At 40.7% G+C, this 13,850-nt stretch overlaps 1 protein-coding gene across 2 annotated transcripts in view; it reads left to right on the top strand.

Annotated features, from left to right (window-relative positions):
• LOC125233839 (synaptic vesicle glycoprotein 2B) overlaps positions 1-12,920 on the top strand; it is a 50,194-nt gene extending 37,274 nt beyond the window's left edge. For both annotated transcript variants that reach the window (XM_048139975.1, XM_048139976.1), the window contains exons 5-12: positions 2,006-2,139; positions 3,324-3,514; positions 8,609-8,757; positions 8,996-9,404; positions 9,515-9,608; positions 9,854-10,022; positions 10,469-10,628; positions 11,593-12,920. In XM_048139975.1, coding sequence (XP_047995932.1) covers positions 2,006-2,139; positions 3,324-3,514; positions 8,609-8,757; positions 8,996-9,404; positions 9,515-9,608; positions 9,854-10,022; positions 10,469-10,628; positions 11,593-11,776 — 1,490 coding nt within the window. In that variant the 3' untranslated portion in view covers positions 11,777-12,920. The remainder of the gene's footprint in view (positions 1-2,005; positions 2,140-3,323; positions 3,515-8,608; positions 8,758-8,995; positions 9,405-9,514; positions 9,609-9,853; positions 10,023-10,468; positions 10,629-11,592) is intronic.
• Positions 12,921-13,850: the final 930 nt, after the last annotated feature.

Consider the following 13,850-nt stretch of genomic DNA (forward strand, 5'->3'; position numbering starts at 1 on the left):
CTCGCAACATTATTTTTCCGACATGGAGTCCGCTTTGGCAACTACATAATCCCTGCATTTGACGTAGATACTAAGTTTTATTGGAGTACAAATGCAATACAATAATAACTCGAATGTTATTTGCTTTCTATCGCCAAGTATAGAATAGATGCGAACATGGTAAAATGTTTAAAGAACTCTGTAAGAAAACTTCCAAAAGTTTGGAAACTAAAAGCAACATGAACGTTGTATCTATATATTTTAACAACAACAACAGTGCCCGAAGCGAACCGTATTTTCGAAGCCGGGCAACTTTTTATTTGACCCTGAAAGAATGTCGTTACGAACCGCTTTCATATGGCAATAATGTGCGGACGTCATTTATAATGGGGACAGCGTGCACTGGTTTCGCGTTAATATTTGTAGAAAATTAAAACTTGCATTTAGAAAATCAAAATTTAATAACAAGGTTTTAGTACTGGGTACTTGTTTCCGCACAGCCTATAATCAATGAACCTTTTGCCTTTATCGAAATCGTCGACGTTAATTTTCTTTTTGCGTGGGACCTTGTTTTGTACTGGAGACAATGATGGAACAGCCTCCTTATTTCTATAAATAGTTTTCATGTCAGAGCTATAAACACCTTTAATAAGAACAAAAAAAAGCTAAATCGACACCAACTACTCAATCAATACAGTAGAACCACACTATAAACTGTCAGTGCCGGATCGCTGAAACTATTGACAATAATAATACTTTATACTATGTCATTCTTCAGTGTTTACTATCTTAATATGGTAACCTAACAGTTTAGCAAGCTAATACTTTGTTTACACCACCAGTAGGAAGTGGGTCCTAATTAACAACTAAACAAAAACTGCTTGACAATCACAACTCACATAATTAAGCAATGAAGCTACCTGATAATGCCCTATAAGCAGTTACATAACAATGTTTACAAAACACACGAACGTTCCTTAACATTTGTAACAAAACACTTTCGTCGGAACCGGACGCTCGCAAATAAAGGTGTAATGTCAGTAGTGCAGCTTATGAATGACTTTGCATGACATTCCAGAGTATTTTTCTCGTAAACAGTTTTGCTACTCACGAAACTTCCCACCGCTTTGGCCAGTCAATTTGTCACCCGATGATGCATAGGTACTTGTACGGATTAGAGTTCAAATTAGGACTAAAGTTCGATGGAATTATCACTCGTTATTTTGTGCAGGCGGGTTCCGCGAAGAGTGGCGTGACTGTTGTTTACTCTGGCCGGTAGTGACGTGTGATGAATGAGGAGTTAAAATCTCACGCGCTATCTCGTAACGTTTTTTGTCAGGTGATTTAATTGCGTAGTGACATTGTAGCTAAACGCTATAAATTAATCAAAACTACCTGCCTGCATCTTTTATTCTCACGCTATACACTTATTGTGCATGCAGTTGTTAATATCCGTGGATAAATTCTTCTGTTAAATTTTTCCTCATCTTTACTGTCCAAATGAAACATAAGGCACGTCCAATGTAGGAAGGGATTTTGGCGATTGTAATACATATTATGTTTAAGTACCTAATTATTTTAGTTATTTAATGAAGCGCTGGTGGCCTAGCGGTAGGAGCGTGAGACTTTCGACCCCCGGCTCGCACCAATGAGCTTTCGGAGCTTATGTGCGAAATATCATTTGATATTTGCCAGTCGCTTTTTGGTGAAGGAAAACATCGAGAGGAAACCAGACTAATTCCAATAAGACCTAGTTATCCTTCGGGTTGGAAGGTCAGATGGCAGTCGCTTTCGTAAAACTAGTGCCTACGCCAAATCTTGGTATTAGTTGTGACAGCGGACCCCAGGCTCCCATGAGCCATGGCAAATGCCGAGATAATACAAGGAGGATGATGATGAGGTAATTATTAATTACTGGTGTAGAGCCACACCAACCATAAAAATTAAAAGCCCAAATTTGTCGGGGGCAGAATCACTTAGCTTATCCTGGCACGCCCTTTAATGAGTCGTTTATGTATTTTCTCAGGATATGGCCGCTTCCACTACCTACTGCTGGCGGTCTGCGGACTCGTCAGCACCTCCGAGGAGATGGACGTCATCTCCATGTCCTTCATCCTGCCGTCGGCGCAGTGCGACTTAGATCTCACCACGCAGACTAAGGTACACCTCATTATAGCACTTCTATCTCAGTCGTATGATTTTGAGGTTGACATAGGAACTAGCAGTTTCCACTGCCCACAGCGACGGTCTGCGAAGTAAAAAGACTCGTCAGCACCTCTGAGTTGGAAGTATCTAATCTCCGCGACGTTTATTCTGCCGACGGCGCAGTGCAACTTAAATCTCGCCACGCAGACTAAGATACACCTCATTATAGCACTTCTATCTCAGGCGTATGATTTTGAGGTTGACATAGGAACTAGCAGTTTCCACTGCCCACAGCGACGGTCTGCGAAGTAGAAAGACTCGTCAGCACCTCTGAGATGGAAGTATCTAATCTCCGCGACGTTTATTCTGCCGTCGGCGCAGTGCAACTTAGACCTCGCCACGCAGACTAAGGTACACCTCATTATAGCACTTCTATCTCAGGCGTATGATTTTGAGGTTGACAGAGGAACTAGCATTTTCCACTGCCCACAGCGACGGTCTGTGGAGGAGTTATAGTCGTTAGTACTTCCGAGCTGGAGGTACCTAATCTCCGCGACGTTTATTCTGCCGTCGGCGCAGTGCGACTTAATTAGACCTGACCACGCAGACGACGCACTTCTTCTGTCTTCTATCTCAATCTCAGTATTTTGAAATTTCCACTGATCGCAGCGACGGAGTAGTTAAAGTCGTTAGCATCTCTAGATGGAGGTAATCTAAGGTATATCTTATCACTTTCTCATTCGTATGAGTTTGGGGTTCACAAGGTATAATATATGGTAGTTTCCAGTAGGTACCTGCTGCTGTTGGCGGTGGCGGTATGTGGGCTCGTCAGCACCTCCGAGAATCTCCTCGGAAGATCACGTCCAGTGGAAGTCTTAGCCGCATATTAGCCGCCTATAACCAGATTTTCTTAATACAGAACTAAATTGATGTACGTCGGAAACAGATGCCTCAACCTCATCGTCCAAGGCCCTAGGTCACGCGGCCGCGGTAGGCCTAAGAAGCGCTGGCTGGACGTCGTGACAGCGGACATGGAAGAGAACAATCTTTCACCTCAGGATGCCGAAGACCGGGCAAAGTGGAGAAGGCTGAGCAGGAAAGCGGACCCTGGTGCTAGGCCGGGAAAACGCTAGGTTGAAGAAGAAGAACTAAATTGATGAGTTTTAAGGTGTCCCCAATGATTTATTTGACCGTTTCAGGGATGGCTGAACAGCATAATCTTCATCGGCATGATGGCCGGCGCGTACGCATGGGGCTCGGTGGCAGACTCGCTGGGCCGCAAGCGCGTGCTTATTGCCATCTCCGTCATCAACGCGCTGGCCATCGTGGCTTCCTCCTTCAGCCAGAACTACGAGCTCTTCATGTTGTTCCGCTTCATCAACGGAGCCGCGTAAGTTGCTATTAGCTTGTATTTAGGTTTCTCCATTAGCTAAATTAGTTTAGTAGTTGCCAAAGTTTCTTTTTGAAAATTACATAGGTACCTACTAGTGAATATTGTCGATTTCTTGAATGAAAACAAATACGGATTTAGAATCTTTCTCCATAATTATAAAGGTCGTTTATAAGTGAAGTTTTGTAGATAAATTACTCGAAGGTAGATATAATGCATGGCGTGTGCCGTGTCCGCGTCCGTGAATTGTATCAGTTCTTAAGACCCCTTATTCCTTAGAGCGCTCATCAATTTCACGAAACGGCCATCGATAGATGGCGTTGGCGCTCGGTACGCGAGCACCGGCAACTCAACGCGCGTTTCAACGCAGACACGAATAATCTTGATAGTTTTGAATTAAATTGCTAATAACATAATTTTCAATTTTATATGGGGACTCTTTATTTAATTTCATATTCATGGTATGGTAGTAGTAAATAAGGTATATGAATGTAGTAAAAGTATAGTATTAGTCTACATGTACATATATAAATTCAGGTTTCCTAATTGATTGATTCAACAACCAACACCGCTGAGCCGAAACTACGAAAGCTAGAAAGTCGAAATTTGTATAGATTGCATTAACAAAATTTCGAAGAGATAAGAATCGATTATGAAAATTTACACCCCTAGTAGAGGGAAAAAGGGGGTGAAAGTTTGTAGCGGGATCAATTTGTTTTTTTTTTATTAGGAAAATTTTAGTTAGGAACTTGAAATTAGAGAATAGTTTAATAGTGTTTTCTGTTTTTTAGGGTTCCGTAGTCAACTAGGAACTCTTATAGTTTCGCCATGTCTGTCTGTCCATCCGTCCGTCCGTCCGCGGATAATCTCAGTAGCCGTAAGCACTAGAAAGCTGAAATTTAGTAACAATATGTATATTAATCACGTCAACAAAGTGCAAAAATAAAAAATGGAAAAAATTGTTTTATTAGGGTACCCCCCCCCTACATGTAAAGTGGGGGCTGATTTTTTTTTTCATTCCAACCCCAACGTGTGATATATTTTTGGATAGGTATTTAAAAATAAATAAGGGTTTACTAAGAGTTTTGAATGATTCACGGTTATTTTCATTAGACTTATATTGACCGGGATATAGACCGTGATTACCTTTTTGATTTTTGTCGAGCTCCCGATATTTCGACGCAGTTGCATGCATCATGATCACGGAAAACTGACGAAGGCGGGTGGATGTTAAAGTTGTATAGACAGCGCGCGATCTACCCTCCTTCGCGCGCGTCGGCTGCGTTCACTTTCAGCGTTACCACTGGTCGCGTTCACACTCGATGGTCTGTCCAAACACACTACACTCACAGTGTCACTACGTTTGTTCAATTCTGACTTCACCGGTTTTTTACACAAACAAATCACTGGATTCCATACATTAGATAGTTTGAAGCCATCCTCACGATTGAAATTTTTATATTTGTGAATCTCAATGGCTTCTCTGAATGGCTTCTTTGGCTGGTGAAGTCAGAATTGAACAAACGTAGTGACACTGTGTGTAGTGTGTTTGGACAGACCATCGAGTGTGAACGCGACCAGTGGTAACGCTGAAAGTGAACGCAGCAAACGCGCGCGAAGGAGGGTAGATCGCGCGCTGTCTATACAACTTTAACATCCACCCGCCTTCGTCAGTTTTCCGTGATCATGATGCATGCAACTGCGTCGAAATATCGGGAGCTCGACAAAAATCAAAAAGGTAATCACGGTCTATATCCCGGTCAATATAAGTCTAAGGGTTTACTAAGATCGTTTTTTGATAATATTAATATTTTCGGAAATTATCACAGTTACAGTGACTTTCATATTTTTATAAGAACAGCATGCACTTACGTCCAGAACAGTGACATTTGGTGCATTGGAACTGCTCATGATGTGTCACTTTTTAACCGTGAGGTTCTCAATTCGTCTGTATGTTTATTTATTTTTTTAATTTTTTTATCTTTGTTCCTCGATATCTCCGTTGTTACTGGACCGATTAAAAAAAATTATTGAATGTATATGAATACAGATAAAAAAAAAGTAGTAGATGAAAAAAAAATATCTGTCCCCTCTTTACATGTAGGGGTACCCTAATAAAACATTTATTATTATTAACGACCTTCCACATATTTATAATGAGCCCAAACATGATGGGGTTATAATGAGGAGAATAGCAGTTCTGTTGACCACCTCCTGACTCCATCATGAGAACTTGGACCTCGTCTAGTTCGATGGTGCTCGTCAGCCCAAATCTAATGAGCCCGAACATGATGGGGTTATGATGAGGAGAATAGCAGTTCTGTTGACCACCTCCTGACTCCATCATGAGACCTTGGACCTCATCTAGTTCGATGGTGCTCGTCAGCCCAAATCTAATGAGCCCGAACATGATGGGGTTATGATGAGGAGAATAGCAGTTCTGTTGGCCACCTCCTGACCCCGTCATGAGACCTTGGACCTCATCTAGTTCGATGGTGCTCGTCAGCCCAAATCTAATGAGCCTAAACATGATGGGGTTATGATGAGGAGAATAGCAGTTCTGTTGACCACCTCCTGACTCCATCATGAGACCCTGGACCTCATCTAGTTCGATGGTGCTCGTCAGCCCAAATCTAATGAGCCCAAACATGATGGGGTTATGATGAGGAGAATAGCAGTTCTGTTGACCACCTCCTGACTCCATCATGAGACCTTGGACCTCATCTAGTTCGATGGTGCTCGTCAGCCCAAATCTAATGAGCCCGAACATGATGGGGTTATGATGAGGAGAATAGCAGTTCTGTTGGCCACCTCCTGACCCCGTCATGAGACCTTGGACCTCATCTAGTTCGATGATGCTCGTCAGCCCAAATCTAATGAGCCCAAACATGATGGGGTTATGATGAGGAGAATAGCAGTTCTGTTGACCACCTCCTGACTCCATCATGAGACCTTGGACCTCATCTAGATCGATGGTGCTCATCAGCCCAAATCTAATGAGCCCAAACATGGTGGAGTTATGATAAGTAGAATAGCAGTTCTGTTGAACATCTCCTGCCTGACTCCATCATCATGAGAACCAGAACCTCATCCTGGTCCCAAAATATAATAATAATTCAAACTCTCAACAAACTTCACGTATAACTTAAAATCCAAAATCATATGAAAAGCATGTCGAATGCTAAAATTGCATAAGGTGTAAAAAGGATCAAGATTTGTTTAGTCGCAGTTTACGGCACTTTACGGCACTTCTCGGAACTATCGAGCTGCTTACGAAAGCTAGGTGCGCCGGACGATCAAACGCAGGTCCGTTGTCTTCGAGCGCTCGGCGCAGACTGAGCGGGCTCGCGTTATCACAGTGTCTTTTATTCGAATTTTAGGTGTTTTAAAAACATATCTATCGACAGAAAGGTATGTCTTATATGTATGATTTTTTTTTTATAGGTCAATAAGAAGTTCTAGTTTAGGATAATATTATTTAAGAGTTACAAAAAATGCAGGAATCGCAGGAAAAATACATAATGTAAACCTCTTTTTATCGAAAAAATGGGGAGGATACGGAAGGTTATTTATCCACCATTTCAAGTAAATCTTAAAATGTCAAAGTATTAGCTAACTCGTACAGGATATAACAAATAGGATTGTGATCATTTATTACCCCAAATAACATTTTTAACAGCACAATCACGATTCTAAACGAGCTCTTCCACTACGAAATTTGAAAACGTCTTCCGAAAAAACTGATTTTTCGGAAGTATAAAAAGACATATTTTAAAGTAGTACCAATTGACTTTCTAGCTTAAGATATGTAGGGTAAGGTGGGCAACAGAGAACCAGTGGTACACAAGGAACCAACGGTTTTATTCGAAAATGCGACGTTGCCAAACTGCACTGCGAACATAGGCACGCGCCGCTAAGGTTCCCCCGCTCGCTCCCCAGTCGGCGGCCGGTCCGCGTTGAAATTGCACGTTTAGTGAAGTATTTTGTGATTTTGGACAAGAAAACAGAAAAAAAATAAGTATTTAGTTTTTTTATTTTCTCAGAATGTAGTTATGTTTGATTTATCTAATTAATCAGTTGTGCGGAGTGACTATTTCTCTATCTTTTTGACATTCACTGATGCGGTTTTCTTGTGCCGTTTATTTTTTACCGAATTTAAAAAGTGAAAATGTATATCTAGCACACATTGAACCACAAGGCTAGAGTACTCAATGAACCAGGAGGTTCTCTAGGTAATTCTCTAGTTAGCCTTTGGAAGGTCTATTTTGTACAACTTTTGCCATGTTTAAGAGTTAATATAAATATATCTAATATAACGTTACTATATAGTACAAAAATATATGATAATACATATATTATTTAAGTTTTTTGAAGTGCAAGACTTTATTTTTCATATAACGAAGAATATTGTGACGATTACATTAGTAAACTACTCTTAGTTTAAATAAATAAGCATTTTTGACATTGTAAATGTTGTATTTATTAAATTGCCCCATATTTACCTAAATCAGTTTGTATATTTTGCAATTATTTATCAAAAACTATGCAATTATATAATGGTAGGTTCATTGTGTACTAGGCCGGTTCATTGAATACATAGTACCGGTTCAGTCTGTACCAGAGATTGTACACAATGAGCCATTGTTCATCTTTTAAAAAAACTAAAATATCTCGACTTCTATTCAGTTTTATTAAAAAATAATGATGAAAATTTAGAGCTAGATAAATAACAAATGCACTAAATAAAAAAAATTGAATTTGGACCTATTATGACTGACTTATTAAGATTTAAATTTTTGGTGGCTCATTGTTGGCAACCTCACCCTACTTTTAGGAACATTATCATTTTTTTAATAATCATTTATAGTTTCTTTATAATTTTGAATGAAAAAGGTTCTATTTTGCAAAAAACGCTCGTCTTTAGGAATAAGGCCTCTTAAAGCGACCAAAATTAACACGGCGAATATACACTAAAAAAACGCAACCGAAAAGATATTTCAAACACTGCATGGAAGCAAATACATATAGCATTTGTACCATAATTTCTAAAGGCAATCTTATGCTGAGATTAATGAAAACCTTTTCTCTTCACAGACTCGGAGGCTCAGGTCCCGTCATCTGGTCATACTTCGCAGAGTTCCAGCCGAAAAACAAGCGCGGGGCTATGTTGAGCTTCATGGCGGCGTTCTGGACGCTTGGCAACCTGTTTGTGGCCGGTCTTGCCTGGGTCATCATCCCCAGCGGTAAGTTTATACCTAGTTGATTAATTCACATTTAAATGTATCCTCCATAAACATTGTTGATTTTCTGACTGTCCCTTCATACACAACCGTTGTACGTTGTGTACTTGTGTTTCTTTTGAGGGGTTACCTACTTGTGTTTTCTTCGTTTAGAGACCGTTTCAGAGAGAGTTTCTTGAAATCTAGAATCATTTCTATTAATTACGTTTCAGCATTTATACCATTTTTATTCTCTTTCCAGGAATCGGAGGAGAGACTAACGGTTTCGTGTACAACTCATGGCGTATCTTCTTACTCGTGATGTCACTGCCATCATTCCTGGTCGCCGCCCTCCTGTTCCTCTTGCCTGAGTCTCCCAAGTTCCTCATCTCCACCGGCCGCCACGAAGACGCGCTGGAAGTCTTCCGCGGAATCTACCTCATGAACACTGGCAAGAGCAAGGACCAGTACCCCGTCAAACAAATCTTAGTAGAAGAACCGATGCACACGAAGCCGGAGAAACAGATTGAGACAAAGGAACCCCAGCCGCCTAAGTCGAAGCTAAGGAGGATGCTCAGCGATATCGTTCAGCATAGCAAGCAGTTATTCGTACCGCCCATTCTAAGGTTCACGACGATTTCTATCACCATCAACTTCACTTTCCATATCGGGTAAGTTTACTTTTATATGCAGCCAAATGCTTTTCTATAAGCCGTTGTTTTTGTTATCATACTTATCATGGAGACCAAAACACGTTACCAAATTTATTACATCGTTGCAGGTACTACGGACTCATGATGTGGTTCCCTGAAATGTTCAACCGTTTCGACGAGTGGTCGAGGATGAACGACAACGCGCCTGCTGACATTTGCCAGGTAATTTCAAAGTTACCGGTACACACATTTTACCTACGGGCATAAAATTTGACATTTTGAATGATCTCCTTTTATGAAAATATTGTCCCCTATTTGTGCGCCCGAGCAAAAATACACTTCTTGTTTCGCTGCTCAGCAATTTTGGACAGCATTATTGGAGAAATTATCCAGTGATTCCGGATCCATCCATATCGCTTTTGTTCTTGTGTTTTGCTCTCATATAAATACTCATTCTCTGGTTCCAGGTGACACGTTACGTGACGCAGTACGGCACGCACTCCGCCGAGGCAACATGCGACTCCAACATCCGCTCTGATGTGTTCATGGAGTCGCTCATCACCGTGGCCGCCGCCATCCCCTCCAACATCTTCGCTGTGCTTGGCATGGATCGGCTCGGACGCAAGTTCTTCTTGGGTAAGTAAAGAAGCTGCTAATCTTGGAAACTTATTCGTACCCATCATTATACAGCCTTTTGGTTTACCCAAGAGAAAACATATGACGATCGTACAGAATTAACTCTTCTCTGACAGTCCATTAGACTAGAGTGTGCCTTCTTGTCAAGGATGCAGAGTTACGGAGGGTGCCATATATCTCATGCTGTTACGGAGTATGCCGTAGAAAGCTAGATGAAAAACTGTGAACTGTGACATCGGCATCGTATTTAGAGCCAGTTACACTAATCATAATTAACATACTGATCATCATTACTCAACAGAGAACTATAGAATTTCCCAATAAAATTCAGTGATGTTTTAACTGTGACAAAACGGTTTGTCGCAAAGTCGCAAACGACTCTTAGCCTTACCTTCCTTAACACGCATCCTTCAAATGTGTCATAAGTGATAACCTCTTTTCTGCAGTGTTCGCGACCTTCTCGGCTGGTCTGTGCTCCGCGGCGATGTACTTCGTGTACAACAAGACGAACAACCTGATCGTCAGTGCCATCTTCAGCTCTGTCATTTCGTGCGGTAACGCCTCACTCGACTGCCTCATCACCGAGGTCTTCCCCACCAACTTAAGGTGAGTTTCTGATGTGACCTTATGTTCAATTTATTTACAACTAATCGAGTTAGGGTCTTTCAAAAGAAGCTTTTGAACCTTTATCGAGTAAGCGATAAAGGGATGATATGATGATGACAATGACATGAGAAGCCTAACAATAGTTAGTATTAACACCAATCGAAACTTACCTTACGAATATGGTGAAATGTTTCTCCAACATATCTGTCATTCTTACAGTTTGCCCACCCTTCTTTCTCGAGAAAATACAATCCTCAAATCATACTAGCCACTATGATTGTGCCTACCGTCTTGGTCAGGTCTCCAGTAGCAATATCCAAAAGTCCTTCCGACTTCCAGAACATTCCACGGCACAAGTAAAAATTATATACCTGCCGCCAAAAATACACTCAATGCTCACAATCTTCAGACATGAAGGAAGGATTATCCCATCTCTCTCTTCCTCCTACCCTTATCCCACGTTATGTGGGGTCGGTACAACATGTCTTTCTCTTCCATTCTCCCCTATCTTTCGTCATCTCAACACTCACATCTTTCTTTCTCATGTCCTCTTTCACACAATCCATCCATCGTTGTTTGGGTTTACCCCTCCCTCTCCATCCATCAACATTCATCTCCAACATTCTTTTGCCTATATGACACTCATCCCTCCTCATTACATGACCGTACCACGCCAACCTGCCACTCCTCATCTTTTCCGTTATAGGCGCAACTTTCAAACTTCCCCTAATATACTCATTCCTGATCCGATCCATTCTGGTCACTCCACACATCCATCTCAACATTCTCATTTCCGCTACGTGCAATCTCCTTTCATCCTCCACCTTTGTCGCCCAGCATTCAGATCCATACAATACAACAGGCCTCACAATCGTCTTATAGATTTTCCCCTTAAGTTTAAGGGGCATCCGTCGATCGCATTATCGAAGGATTATCCCATCATTAAATATAATTTCCTTTACAGAGCGACGGGTGTAGCCGTGTCCATGGTAGCAGCCCGTCTGGGCGGCATCATAGGCAACGTGGTGATAGCGGCACTGTTGGACCAGTACTGCCCAGCGCCCACCTTCATCGTGGCCGTTCTGCTGGCCGGCGGCGGTCTCATGTGCCTGTTCTTGCCCAACACCACGAGACAGGCGCTGAAGTAACCTATGGCTCGTTTGGAGAGCGTCTCCTAGACTGTTAAGAACACTGCGAACTTTTGGGGTTCGGAATTTCCTACCCATTAACTGGGTAATTACCCAGTTGCACGTTTATGTGCTGAGATTTTTACGAAAACATCTAAAACGGGAATTTTATAAGTGTTCTTAACATTGTAGGTACACGCAAACTAGTTGGACATTGTCCATAAGAGCCATAGCTTCTAACGCGCGCGCGTAACTTGCTCAGATGAATAGCAAAGGGGCTGCGTCTCTAAGAACTGTTTGCGCTATTTTGTTATTGCCATTGACGTATTTTTATGCGCCTTACCTAACAAGGGTTGGACATAGAGCTGGATTGTCTTCTTGTCTAGCTTGGATATAGTGCATAAAAATCCGTTTTTGGCAAGTTTTTCCAAAGCAGAGTCAAAATGCCGATGTAATGTTTTTGTTTAAAAGGGGAATCATTGATGTTCTTATAGAATTTAGTGGCGGTCGAAGCCATGTGATAACTTTAAGTATTCATTCATTTAAACATTGTTGTAACTAGTTCGCTCATATTTGTACAATATTTTTTACAAGTTTTTAATTTATGATATTAAACGAAATAACGAGCAATATTTTCTACGATAGTAATAGTGTAAATATGCCTGTCGTTATGCTGAAGTTGTACTTCTGTAGACTCTGATAGTAATTAATAACGAACTGAACTTTTGATATTGTAAAAAAATCATAGTATCTATTCAAGTTTTATAAAATACAAAAAAAAGTTGTTTCTTGATCTTTTCCTATTTTCCACGCTGTTACCTTCAAAAACCCAATCTTCCCTAATATAAAAGTATTATAGCTGTAAGAATTTTCATTTACATCTCTGTTGTATAGTTAGGCAATGCAAATATTTTCATATTACGAATTTATGTAGCGATTGTTACCGTAGTCTGTAGTACGTAGTTTGTAGTCTAAATGAGAGATCATGCGATTTTGATATAATCGAATAAACTGGCCAATGGTGGCCTTGTCTGGCAAAAGTTATTTAAACCTGTTCTAACTTATGTAAACGCAATACTTTGTCAATGACGATACTTTGTTCGATTAATTTAAGCAAATAAAGATAATTTTACATGGAAACGAATAAATCATATTGAGGAAATGACCAATTGTTTTAATTTTCGGCGCACCAAGCAATATCCCTGAACTTTTGCATGCAAATAGTATGTTAAATTCCTAATTAACAGGCTCACTGTCCCGCTTTGAATCGTGAACCTTTGTAATAAATAAGGCTTGCCGTAACCCATTATCTCGGACCAACTATAAATTGTTGCAATGCAAGCAAAATGTCACTTGCTTCAAGGAACACATACGATATAACTATGAATTATTTGACGCTTGATGGCTTACTGCAACACCCTTGGTCTTCACAGCTCGCAACTATCAGGAATACAATAATCACACCCAAGAGTATATTGGTCGTGGACAGGTGCGACGTCACTTGCTCCACTTCGGCTGTGTTGCTGCCGCCGCTAGCGGTTTGGGCGATGACTACTTCATCTTTCGAAGTACTTGAACCCATTTCCAACTTTTAATTCTAGGTAGAATTTGGAAAGAAAAGAAACTGTCGAGATTACTTAATGATGTGGTCACGTTTCAATTTTGCGTTGTCTATTTGACACATTTTATAAAGTTCACCGTTTTTCACCAATCACATGATTCTAGTCTTTAACTACACTCGCGCTTACCACAATCAACTGGCAGGATCGCCATGTGACGTGGGGACCAAATGACAAGTCACTTGTGTGAGATATAGGTTTATTGTGTCTCGTATTATACAGCGTGCGGTAACTTATATAGCAAGCAATGAGAGGGGATATACTCCACACTACAAATTTTTATAATGCTGGTTTTGAGATACCATTTTATTCAGATTTTAAACCTAAAACTTGCAACCCTCCAACCTCCAACGATCAAATTCCTTTCTAATTTGTTCTTCAACCACCTTTTTTTTCCTTATAAAATCGTTCTTTAGAACGAACGGAAAATAAGAACAGACTTAATGCCATTGCCATCCCTATTTTTTTTAAAGAAT

The sequence above is a fragment of the Leguminivora glycinivorella genome, chromosome 15, assembly GCF_023078275.1.
Source record: "Leguminivora glycinivorella isolate SPB_JAAS2020 chromosome 15, LegGlyc_1.1, whole genome shotgun sequence".
NCBI lineage: Eukaryota > Metazoa > Arthropoda > Insecta > Lepidoptera > Tortricidae > Leguminivora > Leguminivora glycinivorella.